Source organism: Hippopotamus amphibius, chromosome 12 (genome assembly GCF_030028045.1).
Source record: "Hippopotamus amphibius kiboko isolate mHipAmp2 chromosome 12, mHipAmp2.hap2, whole genome shotgun sequence".
Lineage (NCBI taxonomy): Eukaryota > Metazoa > Chordata > Mammalia > Artiodactyla > Hippopotamidae > Hippopotamus > Hippopotamus amphibius.
The window spans coordinates 78,386,319-78,401,313 of record NC_080197.1 but is presented as its reverse complement, the minus strand read 5'-3'; the positions used below and the strand labels follow the sequence as shown (position 1 = coordinate 78,401,313).

At 59.4% G+C, this 14,995-nt stretch overlaps 1 protein-coding gene across 1 annotated transcript in view; it reads right to left on the bottom strand.

The window, feature by feature from the left end:
• Nucleotides 1-14,995, bottom strand: part of TSPAN11 (tetraspanin 11) — a 67,805-nt gene that overhangs the window by 15,217 nt on the left and 37,593 nt on the right. Inside the window, exons 4-5 of the mRNA XM_057702428.1 lie at nucleotides 14,678-14,869; nucleotides 161-235 (exon numbers count right to left, since the gene is read on the bottom strand). Of these exons, the coding sequence (XP_057558411.1) occupies nucleotides 161-235; nucleotides 14,678-14,869 (267 nt within the window). The remainder of the gene's footprint in view (nucleotides 1-160; nucleotides 236-14,677; nucleotides 14,870-14,995) is intronic.

The window sequence follows — 14,995 nt, the reverse complement described above, 5'->3', positions numbered from 1 at the left end:
CTCTAGTAGCCAAGTATCAGCCCTGAGTCCCAGAGCATCTGGGAGGAGGGGACCTGACCACCTCATCCTTGTCCAGTGCAGGCGGGCGAGCCCTGGAACCACCTGCGTGTCGCTGCCTCCCTGCCCCCATGCAAAAGCACGAGGAGGGCGCTCCACTCACCCTCTGGTAGTACACGTGGGCCAGGACCCCCGCCACCAGCTCAACGAGGAAGATCACCAGCAACAGGCAGAAGTACTAGGAACAAGGAGAGAAGGCGGTCATGGCCAGGTTAGGACCTCTGACCATCTCTTCCCCAAAGTACTGGGAGACGCCCGTCCCTCACAGCATCTTCCTCCTCTTCCCAGCAGCCCTGGACACACCTGCTGGGTGTGGCCTGGAGTTCCCCACTCACCCCTTCACGCACCAGTCTGCTGTCAGTTCACTAATCTGTCCACCCAGCCAATGTTTATTAAATACCTACTGTGTGTCAGGTATCATAAGTAAGTCAATCATTGGCCTCCGTTATTGGTGGCAGGACGGATAAGTAAGTGACCACAATGATGTGTTCCAAATGCTACAATGGGGCGGGCCCTAGAAGCTATGGGAGGCCCCCGGTGGGGGAGGGCAGTCAGAGAGGGCTTCCTGGAGGAGGTGACACCGAGCGGCATCTCTAAGAATGAGATGCCAGGTGAAGGAAGCAGGAAGCGCATACCAGGTGGAGGGGAGAGCATGCAGGAAGCCTGGAGGGTGCAGAGAGCTCGGGGTGGGGGGGGTGGATGGGTGAGGGGGGTGGAGGCTAGAGCTCTGGAAGTGGGGAGAGCAGTTGAGGCTGAGCGTGTGAAGCTGGCTAGGCAGCCGCAGCTGGGCTAGGGAACAGCAAGGCAGAGATCCTGGGAAAGGCACTGCTGTGTTGTCTTCCAGCCCTTCCAGGCCCTGCAGGGGCTCTAAAGTCCCCTCACCACGGCTCTCCACACGCGTCACAGCCCTGCTGGCTGGGGAGGGTGGGCCTGCATCCCTCTCCCACCTGGCGTCACTGCTTGGTCCTGGGGTGTTTTTGCAGGAGCCAAGGTGACCGAAATGCGTGCCAGGCCCCTGTGGCTGGGGGGGGACAGGGCAAGGGAGCTGAGGGGGTAGGGAGAAGAGGGAGGGGGAGAGAGGAGGAATGGGGCTACTGCTGCCTGAAAGAGGCCCCCCCCCGCCCCGAGCACTGGCTGGTGCCACCTCCTCCCGGGCACCGCCCACCCGCCTGGCCACACCAGGGCAGCAGCCCCTGGTCACTGGATCACTGGATTCCAAGGAAGGCTCAGTCTGGGGGTGAGCTCTGAAACTCCAGGGCTCATCGGGCAGGGAAAGGAAGGCGGGCAGGAGGGGATACACATGGGAAGGAGAAAGTGCGGGGCGGCAGTTGTGGGGCCCGTTCTGAGAGGATGCCAGTCCGTGGGCCTGCAGACCTGGCCCGACCGCCTCCCAGCCCACAGGGCAGCGGGCACAGAGAAAGAACTTTCCACCCAGGAGGTAGGCTTCCTTTCAAATTAAGTGCATCACCCCCCTGCCCACAGGCATCTTTCTGAGCCCCCTCCCTCCCAGCATCAGAACTGCCAGTGGGGATGCGGGGATGGGGGAAGCATTCCCAGCCTCTGCGGAATGGAGGCAGCCGGCCCTGCTCATTTGTGGGGCCTGAGGCAAGGGTGCAGTGGAGCTCCCTGACCCCGCCTTCCTACCCCAGGCTCGGTGCTGCACCGGGAAAGCCTGCGTGTCCGAGCTCCGTTCGTCCCCTACCAGGGGGACAGGGCTGGCCCGCAGCTCCTCTGACACGGCAGCGCCTCCACTTCCCCTGCCCCACCTGGCACTGAGGCTGCTCTTTCCCTGCCACCCCAGACTCTATGCACAGTGACCGCCAGTCGCGCCCCAGGCTTCCTGGGTGCACACCGTGTGCCCTTGGGGGCCGGAGGACACGGGCTGTGCAGGGGGAGGGCAGAGCGAGCCACCTTCCTTCTGTGGGGGGTCCGAGGCTCCTCTCCATCACCACTCCATGCGGGGCGTGTGGGAGGGTGGTCCTGGAGTCGTGGCAGTGTCGTGCTGCTCTGGGGACGTCGCTGCCACAGGTGCTATTGAAGCTGGGCTGGGGAGGAGGGCTGTCAGGGAGGGAGGGGAACCCAGCCACATCCTGACATGATGGCAGCTTAAATGAGTACCTGCCAGCCCCTCAAAGCTGTTCTGAGGCATCAGGCAGGCATCAAACAGGCTACCCAACCTGCCAGAGTTGTCAGGAGGGGAAGCACGGTCCCGAGAGGCTGTGATGCTCTGGCCGTACAGATGCCTTTGTGAGGGGGGTGAGGGCCAGGCTGGGGCTGCGGAGGACGGAGGGTGAGTGAGGAAGTGGACGTCTGGGGGCTCGGTGGGCACGGGCACTGGCTCCACGCAGCAGCTTTGGCAGCGGGAAGGCTGCAGGTGTGTGACTCACCTGCGCGGGGGAGGCCCTGAATCACCGCGCGGGGTGACAGCCCCTGTGAGGCAGGGAAGGGTCACGCTCCCTGGGACCCTCCTGCACTGAGATGCTCCCACATAGGGATCCTGGCAGCCTGGCTTCTGGAGCTGGCTGGCTGGGGCCTGGGCACCGGGGTCAGGCTGGGGGGCGGGGGGGTGTGTCTCAGCCCTCCCGCAGCCTAGGAGGCTGTCTGTGCAGACGGTCCCTGAATCCAGGCCCAGCCTCCCAGCCTCCACGCCTTTGCCCTGTTCCCCTGCCGGGCCTTCCAGGCCTGCCTGGCCTTCCACACGCAGCTCAGTCCCGGCCTCCATGAGCCCAGCTCTGGGTCCCAGCCCCAGTGCCTGGAGCCCTTCACCTGCCTTGTCTCCTGACAAGACCTCCTGTTCTGCTCCTTCTCCCCTTGACGAGAGCCGGGTCCGCCACTGAGGCTCCACCCTGCCTGCCTCCTGGTCCTCGTGCAGCAGCCCCAGGCGTGCACGTGGCCTCTGCTGGGTGAGGGACGTGACTTCACCTGCTGTTCCCAGGAGGCTGCTTCTGCGCGGGGTCTCCCCAGGGTGACCCTGAGCTTCTGGGGAGCGGGCACCCTGTCTTAAGTTCCTCTGACTCTTCCTCAGGGCCTGGTGCAGAGCTGGGTCTAGATGCTCGGAAAACAGTCCCGGATTAAGATCTGCAAGGGCGCTGTTTACTAAGCGTGTCTGTGAGTCGGGGAACTGGCCAGAGCACGCAGCACGTGCTTGGGGGTAGCAGTTTAATCCTTCTCTGCTCCACGGGTGGCATGGAATTGTTACTTTAATGTATACCAGTGGTTCTCCACCTGGCACAATTTTGGCCCCAGGGACATCTGGGATGTCTGGAGCCATTTTTTGTTGTCACAACTCGGGGAAGGAGTGCTACTGTCATCTAGTGGGTGGAGGCCACTGGGACACGGCCGAGCCTCCCACCATCGTGGGGCAGGCCCTGTGGCAAAGGTGATCTGACCCAAATGTCACCGGTGCCAAGGCCGAGAAACTCTGATTCACACATTGACCTTCAGGCTGTGACGCGGATGCTGGGACTCGATTTGCATATGTGCCCCTACGCACTATGGGAGTGCATGACAAAAAAAGATCTTAGGAAGGTAATCTGGTTCCCGAGAAGCCTGAAACAACACAGACAGAAGCAGGTGGCAGGTTTTACCCTGCACCTGCCTCAGAGGGCACCTTTGCAGCAGGAAGCTGCTCGCCCCAACACAAGGAAGGATCAGGGACACCTACGTGGCTTCTGCTGAGGGCACCCTGGGGTGTGGGGTGCAGAGGGAATGTTGTTGTCTGGCCATGCCCTGAGGTCCGCCAGGTGGGTTCCTGGGGAGGTGTGGGCCCTTGAGGTGTGTGTATAATGGTTGATTCTGGGAGGCATGAAGCTATCAAGCTATGACTTGCCCCTTTAAATGTGGTTTGGTGTTGGTTTGGAATTATTGAACAAAAGTCAGTAAAAAGTTCTCAGCTGCCCTGTGAGTAACTTGGAGAAGTCATATTTCAATAGAAGATAGGACGTACTGGACCGTGAGCCCACCATTCCCAAGGGGCCACCAGAATCCAACTCAGGGGGTGCCGCCTTCTCAGGAGTCGAGGAGAGGCAGGTCGTCCATAGTGGGAGCAGAGGATGGCATCCCTTCCACCAAACAGCCCTCAGAGCCCCAAATCAGCCCTCCTGGGCAGAATCGGTGCTCACCCAGCCGGGTGGTCCCCCAGTGCACACCGTGAGTGCTCCCTGCGTGGCCCTGCTCATCACACGGCTCAGTGGCTGTGTGTGTCGCACGTGAGCGTGGAGAGGCTACAGCCTGGCCAAGGCCACGCGGCCAGCACATGGCTGCGTCTGGAACTGAACCCAGGGATCCCCGCCGCAGAGCTCTGTGCTTTCCTGCGAGGCCCCTCCTCCCCCCACCCCCCCGCCCCTCCCCAGACCCAGAAGGCTGGTGGGTGGGTGGTGGGCTGGCTGAACTCGCAGGACTGGTGGGACATAGTTTGGTGGATGCGGGGTTTCAGCTGGTGATGAGAGACAGAGGGGAAACCTGGGCACAAGAGGGTCTCTCTCCAGCCCCCACACAGCACCCAGCCCTCAGCGCCAGCTGGGCAGGCCAGGCATGGCCCCTGCTGGGGAGGCTGCCTCCCCTCCCTCAGGGGGCCCCGTGCCTTCATGCCTGTGCTGGGGTCACAGCCGCAGCTCTGACGCCCATGTCCGTCCCCTTGGCTTTACTGAGCCCAGCCTGACCCTCCCAGAGTCCAGCGGCCGCATCTCTGGACTGCACCCTGCGTGCGCACGCGGGGCCCTGCCTGGGTTCACTGCCCCGACCACATCTGTGCTGTGCGGCTGAGAGCTGTCAAGTCTGAGCTGGGGCAAGGCCCCCACAAAGTCCTCCCGGAGCCAAAGGTCCTGACCGCGACCTCGTGGCCCTCACCCTTCCTTCTGACCCTGTCTGCCTCACTGGTCTCACGCCTGTCCTGCTCCCAGGAGTGTATATGCTTGGATCCCTGTTTGCCCTTCTGCGCTGACCTGTCCCTGTGCAGCGCAGGGTGAAAGGAACACACACCACACCAACTCCTCCCTGACCTCCCCCGCCCCAAGTCCTTTCAGAATCCATCACCAGACACTTGGTCTGATAGAAACCAATAATGAGAATTCCAAAGAAAGCTCTCATAGCCCCCAGAGCCCTCCATAAGGACACGCCACTTCCAAACACACCAGACTGGACCCGAGACACAGAAGGCACCCGTCTGGTAAGCACACAACCGGATCCAAACATTCACCTCCACCCCTGTACCATCTACCAAAGTTGTTGTTGTTTTTTCCCTCTTTAATTCTCTCATGGAACAGTCTGCACTGGAAGCGAAGGTGGACATTTTCTAGATCCCAAACGACGCTGAAACAGCACAGGACTCTCTGAACCAAGCCAATACTTTCTTTAATAAGAGGCTCTGCAGGAACTAGGCAGAAATATTCCTCACTGGGACATTAAGGTGATTAATTAGAAGGTGAGTCTTCAGATGGACTTACTCTGCATGGGGCCAAGCAGAGCCCCAGATATAATTTCTGGGGCAGAATCCCTGGTGCCCACAAGACTGGGCAGCTCAGCTCACCTGAGGCCGTCCTTGAGGTAAATTTTAAGAACTTTATACCATTGGACTTTTGGAATTTCTCCATGGGGCTGATTCTGCCACAAAGAAGGGGGCTCGGCCAAAGCTTTTCCCCTCTGTCTCCTCTGCATTCTGCACGATTAGAGATGGAAACTAAGCCACAGCTGGAAATCGGGCTGGATGTCCAGGCAGGCGGGGTTAGGGTAGAGGTAGCAGCCTACTTTCAAGGTGGTGCTGAGAGAGGAGTCAGGGTGCAGATGAGATTGTCACCGGGAGAAGAGTCAGCCTGCAGCCCCCAGCCTGGCTGTATGATCTGATCATGGCCGTGAGAGGGTCAGGGAGCTCGGGGTAGCCAAAGAGGCCAGACCAGAAAAGATGGAGCCGGCTGTCTAAGCGGCAGTGACCTCAGAGCGCATTATTTTCTGGCAATTAACTGCTGGCTGGAGGCGGTCAAGGCTCAGGGGCGCAGCTGCCCGTCTGTTGGTGCAGAAAAGAGAGGATGTGGATTTTTTCTTAAGCCATTCCAGTAACAAGATGTCACTGTTGGAAGGATGACGGTGACCTCTACCCTCCTGGCCCCAGCCCAGGGATCACAGCCCATGCCGTCCAGCCACAGCAACTCCACCTGCGGGCTGCTCTACAGGACGCCAGGGTGTGCGCTGGCCCGTGTCTGATGCTCATGTCCAGTTCTGGCCCAAGGGGTTGGAAGCGGAGAAGAGGCCCGGGGCTGGGGAGAGGAGAGATGGTCCGTGGGGGGAAGGAGCAGTTGGAAGAGGGCAGGGGAGGGAGCGTACAGGCTGTGGGGAGGCAGGAGGCTTTCAAGGGACGTATCGAGAGGAGGCAGCTGAGGCCGCCAAAGCCCACGCCAAAATGTCGGGGGCCCAAAGATCACACTGTGGGGGTCACAGGAGGAGGCCATGGTTCCAGAACCACAAGCCAAAGCCAGGCATCCACTGGATTTCAGGCTGGGAATGCCAAGCGTTCAGCTGAACGGGCAGAGAGAGCGGGGTCCGGGGGGGGGACGGCAGGGCCTGGCTGTGGGGATGAGGACCAGGTTCCCCTGGGCGGACATGGCCCAGGGACTCAGGAGATGCCACTGCCTGATGGATCTGGGCTCACGGTGGGGCCAGGGAGCTCACCCATTGCTGCCTCCTATGAGTCCCCTCGAAGGACCTGGAGGTTCCTGTGCACTGACTTCTCACGGGCCCTGGAGAGATGCAATACAGCCTGCGGGCACCTGTGCTCATGCCTGGCACAGACGGGATTGTGCAAAGGGCTGGGGTAGCACGAAGCTGGTGGCAGAGACCCCAGGATGGGACTGGTGCTGGGGTCCCCAGCGGTGCTCGTTCTAGGACAGGGTTGGCTACTGGGGGAAAGGGAGGTTGAGCAGAATTCCTACCAAGCCTGGAAGTGAGGAAAAGTCTGGGGGCTCAGAGAGGTCAGGGGCTCTGATCAACCCACACAGGAATGTCAACCACCCCCACGGTCCTTTGTCCTTTCGTACAGGTGTCTCATATCCCCGACTAGGCTCCAAGCCAAGATGGGGTCTTAGTTCCTCCTGCATCCTCTCCCCTGCTCGCCCTGCCTGGTGCCAAGCAGGGCAGGGAGTTCTGGAATGTGCTGGAAATGCTTGTTGAAGCCAATAAATTAGGCAGCCCCATCAGTGTAACTTGGAGCGTGAGCTGCAGAACATTGGAGAGGAGGAGGTGGTGGAAAATAGCTGGCTGTAAAAACTGCCCTGTGTAGATCTACTCGCACAGGAAGGCAGGGGTCAGTTATATCCGCTGCAGCCCAGGAAAGGGAGCTTGAGCCCTGAAGGGTGCTGCTCAGAGAAAAGAGTGATGTCACACAAGGTGCCCTGGCCTGAGAGTCTGGCTTTTGTGACAAGACGCTGTGTGACCCTGGGGGAATCCCTCACCCTCTCTGGGCCTTCACATAAAATATGGGGCTAAGATGAGAAGAATGTCTTGGTGCTGCAGCTGCACTGGTCTGTGCAGTCAGGACCGAGCCTTCTCCGTCCTGGCCTCCTGTATTCCTGCAGGGACATCTAGAGGGACACCCCGACTTTTCTCTGCTGTCCTTACTCACAGCTCTATCTGCATGGCCAGCGGGCCTCCCTCCCTCCCCTCGGGGCCAGCCTGTCCTCCAGATGCCACATTCACTGCTCACCACCACGTGGTGGGTTGAGTGATGCCCTTCTTAGGCGTGTACATGCTTCTCCCCAGAGCTGAAGTTGCTAAGGCTTCTGGCTGCAGGTTAAAGCTACACACTCCCACCAGCTTCCCTAGGAATAAAGATGACATATGACCACCGTCTCTCTGTCTCCTGATCTTATGTTTCTACTGACTCTAAGCTCCCCTAAACCCTCTGTGTGATGTACAGTGAGATGGAGGAGGGACCCACGTGTCCCAAGGCCAGTGTCAGGACCTGACACGAGGGCAGCACGTCCAGACAGCTGTCCAGCCACCACGCCTGTCCTGGTCCCAGTGACGATGGGAGTCTGCAGCTCCGCCATGTGCCTCTCCTGCCAAGAGATTCGATCAGCCAGTTCACGCACCTCACTGATGGGAAGGAAGGTGGGTCCCACCCTCTGCCTGAGCCCGTGGCTCTTAGCAGGGAAAGCAGACGACTTACACTGCCTGGACAGGAGCTGAGACCACCTCTGCGGGGCAAAGCAAAGTGGGGACGTGCCCACCTGCCCCCACTAGCCACATCCTTCCATGAGCCCTGTTGGACCAGAGCAGTAACTGACCGCTCTCAACAACCTTACCAGTTGCCTACCCAGGGGCTGGGGAGGGGAGCTTCTCCTCTCCAGATCAGCTCCCCCCGACTGCCAGCCCTCGCCAGGCCATCCTTGCTGGGCATGTGCTTGTGGAATAAGGTTCGTTTTAAGGTTAACATAAGGAGTGAAATGATACTGGGAAGGAAAAATGTCTGCATACACCCAGAGCCTCCAAATATTCGCTGAGGGACCATCTGCTGGTCAGATCGCCTGCTGTGAGGCTCCGCTATGTCGAGGGGCTCAGTGATCGGGCGCTGACTGTGCCCAGCCAGGGGACAGGGACGAGGGCACGTCCCCTCCCAGTGACGTGGTTAAACGCAGACTCTGCTGAGGAAAGGAAGCAGGAGCCAAATGATGGAAAGGCAGAGGGTAATACCCCAATCAGCTCCGGGGTTTGGGACGCAAATGGATGCCGTTTACCAACCACCCCTGCTCTCCTGCAGCACAGTACAGACACACACACAGACACAGACACACACACACACACACACACACACACACTCTGACTCTCCGCGGTCAGCCTGCTCTGAGACCTGCTCGGCCCCCACTGCGGGGAGATCATTCACCCACACATAACTGAGTTAGACTTGTCTTCGACCCAGCCAAAGCGCCTCTTTGGTGCACTCACAGCCGACCCCGGCACCCCGCCACCGCTCTGCAGTCTGCCCTCCGCTTCTCAGTGGACCAGGGGGCTGCGTAACCGGCCCCCAATCTTCCCCTCCGTGCTTCCCTCTTCACTTGGGTTGCCAACCATGGGTCCCGAGTCCCGAGAAGGAGAGCACCCACTCCCTGGGTTGGAGGCGTCTAAGAGGCAGGCACAGAGCCAGCTGGGACAGCAGAAGGGTCTGGACCACGGCAGGGTGATGGTCACGTGACCTCAGGCAAGTCTGTTTCTTTGCGGCTGACGAGAGGGCGGGGAGTTCACTCCTAAGCCTCCTGGCAGCCCCTGAACTACGTGAGGCCAGCGAGAAGGGAGCCGACGGGAAGGAACTGCGGGGTCTCGAGAGGAAGGGGCCACGTCCATCGGGCAGCCGTGTGCCATCCTGGCTTGGGAACAGAGCTGAGTTCAGCCCAGGACCTCTCCCGAGTGGCCACAACAGGCCCCTGCTGGGAGAGGGGGGCCCAGGGTGACCGCGGGGGGCTCTTGTGCGGCATCTCCAGGATGGCTCTTGGGGACATGTGTACCTGCTTCCCGAAGAGCCTGGCCAGGGTCCTCCCTGACTCCGCTGCTCCGCACCAGGCGGATGAGGAGTGGCCCTCTCCTGATGGGGTGGGGTTGGGGTTCCCCAAGTGTTGGCTGCAGGACCTATTCCACTGAACCACATGTGCTGTGACTCAAAGGTCAGACAGCCACCAACAGACGAGGCTGTGACCACCCAGCTGTGTGGCTGGTGAGGCCCTGGCAAGGTAACACGTGGTGAGAAACCAGCTGGGGGAGGACACGGTCAGAGCCCTGGGCGCGGGGACCCAGGCGCCCTCCACGCTGCCTCGTCCCCTGGTTCTACAGAGACAGTGGCCCAGCCGAGATGTGGGGACCTGGGAGTCACGGCCCTAAGAATAACTCTGTTTATTTAGGCTCCTTCTCAAAGGAGCTGGTGATGGTGATGTGAATGATAATTATAGCCACACTTTCTGATCTTTATATAATATGGTGACTCGTTTCCTAAGACCTAAAATACCGCCTCGCTCTCCTCGCACCTCACCCCCGTATGGGGATGCGGGTACCAAAGTGGCCAGGAGTGGCCGGGCGACTTCCCGGAGGTCCTGGAGCAGGCCAGGCACGATGCTCTACAACCTGCTTTTCAGCTGCCGTCCTCATCCAGCCCTTACTGCCCTGCTTAACCAAGTCTGGACGTATGTGCTGGAAGCGTTATAACTTGGGGTCCCCTCATTTTTAGAAACTGGCTCTAGAACTTCATCCTTTGACTCCATCCACTAAATATAAAAGAACCCCTGACAAAGACCCAGTCGAGCCTGAACCATCCATCCTAATCTTCATTTGGCTGAAGACAGAAGTGTTCAGAGCCCATATTCAAAACTCTAAAAATATCTCTTTCTTTTGATCAGAGTGGCCTCTGTCCTGGTCATCGGCCTGGGGCTGAGACGGCACGAATTATCTGGCTGTCTCGCGCTGCCTGCACTAAAAAAGAAGATCTGGTGTGAATAATTTAACCCCCATTCCCTTTCCCCTTTGCAGATTTCCGACTCTGCGCTGATCATCATTTCGGCACTGGTGAAGACGTGATGTTCCTGGCCCTGATCAACACTTCCTTCTTGGGAAAGTGACTCTGAGGGGCTGCAGATGTGCTGGAGGAAGGGCTCGGGGCAGGACAGACGCCGTGCCCGTGGGAGCCGGACTGCCCTCGCCGGGCAGCTCTCAGGGAACTTTTGATGTCAGGCCCCTTCCTCCTCCTAATCCAAGCTGGACGCACATCATTCAGATGCCTGGTCTTTCATCTTCCCCTTTCCTCTTTAGGGACCACTTTGTATAGAGCTACACTCCCTGCACTTCTCCTTTTCGCTGATTAAAGATTTCAAAAGGAAGTCAGACATGGAGGGGAAAAAAGAAACGAGACCAGGAAGGAACCTCCAGGAACCACAGAACACTTTTAAACTGACTTAAGCACCCCACTTGCCTCTAAATTGGAGCCTGGGTTTTAAAATTCCTACTTAAAAAAAGTAAGAAAAGTCTTACTCTTCCTACTAAGCAAAGTCTTAGAGCCTTCTTCTTGGCTTATACATTCAGATGCTCAGTAATTCAGAGGTTGACAGGCCAGGATATAGATTACTCAGGATATGCCCCCTCACCTGTGTTCTGCCCTTGGACCGGGTCTGTTTTTGGTTCTTTCAAGGGTTGGGCAGGGAAAAGCAAAGGAAGAAGATGCCAGGCTTTGAGATTTGCTGTCTGTTAGCCCCTGTCCACACACTCCTGGATGGGTGGCTGTGTGTGTGTGTGTGTGTGTGTGTGTGTGTGTGTGTGTGTGTGTGTGTGTGTGGTGTGTGTGTGTCCACACATGCACTTTTCCCTGACCTCACTTTCAAGCTGGCGCCTCTCTGATGTGTCTGGTTAGTGATGTCGGGCCAGAGAGCTTATCAGTTCTGTGCAAGATGGAAGTGAACACAGGCCAGAAGGTCAAGTGGGTCAGGAAGGTCAAGTGGGGTTGACCAGCCTGTCCAGCAGCCCCTGTGCCCCCAGCCCTGCCTCCAGGCCCAAGGAGACGAGAAGGCTCCTCCATTTGTTGACTCTCCGAAGCTCAGAAGGGCAGGGCGAGAGGTGTGCTCCAGGCCCGTAGGCCAGCCGGAGCCCCTGGCCTTCCTAAGTCTCCACATGGTCCCCGCCTGACCCCAGGCACAGGGCTGGCCCCCAGGCCAAGTGACGGTCAGGCTGCGACTGGGGAGGCTGGAGACGTGTTTTCATAATGGTTCGGCCTGGCTGGCGGGACAGGTCTCGCAGCTGGATGGTGTAGGAAGGGGAGGCTGACGGCGGTGCTGTGCGGGCAGAGAGAGGTCAGTTACGGACCCCTCGGCTCTCCTGTGGTCTCTGAGATGCCAAGGGGAAGAGAGCTTATGATCAGGCTGCCTCCGGAAAGGCCACTAACGCTGAGTATTCCCCTGAACGCCCGGGTGACCCCCACTCTCCCTGGAGTGCTGCGGCCCCGTGGATGGAGGGTTGGTCCCGATGGCCCTTGGGTTCCCTTCTAGCCTGGATGAGCTCTGACCGTGTGCTGTCATTTCCGCGCTATAATGAGAGCAAGGGCTTCTAGGGTCCCATCCCACCCCGTCTCCTGCCCCGGGGCCTGGCCGGGCCCGCGGGAGCCTCTCTTGCACCCCAGACCTCCGAGGGCAGCCACTCTGTGCAGGCGTCCACAGGCTCAGGGGACAGCATCTCTGCACTCGCCACGCCACTCGGCTTCCCTCCATCACGCCTGGCCTCCCCAGGTGACGCGGACTCTTGGATTCCGACACGGCCGCACCCACAAGGCAGCCTGGGCCCTTGCTGGCCCCTCGTCTCCCAGGCCAGCTTTCTCACCTGCCCGGTGGGGGTGAACGGCGCCTTGTGGAGGTAGCGCTGAGCGGTGGGTGGGAGCTGGGCCAGGGACGGTCAGCCACTAGCAGAGTGACCTGGGGCTGATGTCTTAACCTCTCCAACCCCAGCCTCCTCACCTCCAAAATGTGGGGCTGGCGTGAGGATCAGAGGTAAGAATATGCCTGAGTGTTTAGAAAGGCTGGACACACAGAGGTCATGACTCTTGTGACAGCGGGGCTGCTTTCAGAGGGAGGTAGCGCTCCATAATCCATGCCCACTGCGTTATAATCGTGCCCTGGCGGAAAGCAGGGGCTGTGTCCCAGGCTGCTGGGGACCACAGGCCATAGGACTCCTTTAGAACCAAGAGGGAGGGCTCTGGGTGAGAAGGACGGCTGGCAGCCTGCCTCCTGGACCAGAGGGCTCAGCCCAACGTGAAGGCCCCGCTTCTCGAGGAACCAGGGCTGAGCAGGGCAGAGGGGGTCAGGGATGATGCAGGGGACAGGCTCTCTCTGGGCCCAGCGGCCCCGGTCCCTGCAAGCCTCAGTCCAGAGGGCTGGACCTCCCTGCCCCACCAGCCACACCACATGCCTGGTCCCTCAGTCATGTCCCGTGTCCTCATCCAGCTCCCGTCAGTCCTATCCGTCGGCAGGCTGGCCAGGACTCAGGCACGGGGCACGGTCGGTGGGGACAGGACACCCTTGTCCCACGGCTGGAAGGGCAGCTCACATCAAAGCCACACTCTGGTGGCTGGTCCCCGTGGGCCTTCACCCCCCTTCGGTGCCACCATCCATGTGGCTGTCACCTTGCTCTGGGAGACCCTCCGAGCAGAACTAAGGACTTTTTCTAGGCAGGGGAGAGCCGTCCCGCTGAGCCTGGGCACAGGCGCTGCTGCCTCCAGAGCTAAAAACTAGGTCACGGCTGGTGAGAGAGGCCGCGGGGCTCGGCCCCTCTGGAGCCTCCTAGTCTTGGTCGGACGTTCGGGGCCACGGCTGCCACATCAGCGGTGGGCACGGGAAGTGGGGCAGGGAGGGCACAGCCCCTCAAGGCTTCTTCCTGCCGCCCGATTCCCTTCAGGCTCAACCTGACTGCTCGCTGAGACTCGAGGGGATAGGTTCCGGCCCTTCCTTTCTGAGTCCATATGTTTTGTGGCCTCCCCTGCCACACTGGGCTTGTCGCTGGGGAGATGCCAGCCGGGGCCCAGGGAGTCTGCCCTGGCGACAGGTGCCCGGGAGGGAGGGAGGGAGGGTCTGGGAGTCCTGAGCACCACTCCGGCCTCTGCCCCCACCAGTGCAACCCTGACCTCCTTTCCTGACACTCGGAGCCCGCAGTGGGGGGTCTTCCCAGCTTCCCAGGGGGATGTCCATCAAGGAGCCTGTGCTGCCTGCCTCACCCGTGAAATACCTGCCCAAACAATCGCACTTGAGTCCGATCAAGCTTCTACCCCCAACTACCAGAACATCACCACGAAGGCGTCGGGAAGTCCAGACAGGGGAGGACGAAGCACAAACAACCTGGTTCCTTCAAGAGATAAATCGCAAGGAAAGAAACAGAGAGACTGATGGGGAGCTTAGAGACGAAAAGTGACTTGGGAGACAAACTGACCAACTTTAATACATAGACCTAAGTTAGACTGCAATTCAAATAAACCGGAAAAAAAAAAGAACAGCTTATGGGTCAAATGGGGAAATTTGAAATTGCCAGGTGATTTCACGATATTAAGGAACGACTGTTCCTTAATTGTTTTTAGGTGTGATGATGGTCTTGTCATTACCTTTTCTAAAAAAGGGATCCTTACGTTTTCGGGGTACATCCTGAAATATTTACAGATGACGTGATGTCAGGGGTCTCGGATGGGGGTGGGGCAGGGAGTTGGGAGAGGGTGCAGGTGGACAGGACTGGCTCTGAGATGGTAGCCGTGAGTCTGGGTGATGACCTGGAGCTTCATTATAACATTCGTTTCATTTTTGCCTATTTTTGCAAACCGCCATGATAAAATCAGGACAGAGGAAGAGCAGGAGGAGGAGGAGAGGGAGGAGGGGGAGGGGCAGAGGAGGGGATGAGCAGCACGCCACCACCACCGAGGCCCTGGCTTAGGTCCCAAGCACCCGGAGACCATGGCAAACAGCAGGCTCACGGGCGGCCACCCCTTCCAGCCTTCCACGACCTCTGAGGCCAGGGCCAGTGTCACTGGATGGGGCTCTCGGCACAGAGGCAGGCTCTTCAGAGGCCCTGGGCAAGCGGCCCTCCCTCCGCCCATGGCTCCGGGCAGGGCCGGGCAGACACTCACCGTGGAGAGGCAGCTCCTGTCCTCGCGGACAACGGCACCGAAGCCCAGGAAGCCGGTCACCATGACGAGGGCACCCGCGAAGATGAGGATGTAGGCAGACGTGGCGAAGGTGCTAGAGGCCAGGACGCCAAGGTAGCCGCTCTTCTCCACCAGGGTCCAGATGCCCACAGCCATGACCGCAGCGCCCCCCACCTACAGGACACGGGGTCTGAGCGCCCATCCCGTACGAGGCCCTTCTCAACACATCATCTCATGTGGTCCTCTGAGGGGCCTATGGGAAGCGTCTGTCTGCCCATTTTGTAGATGGGGAAACGGAGG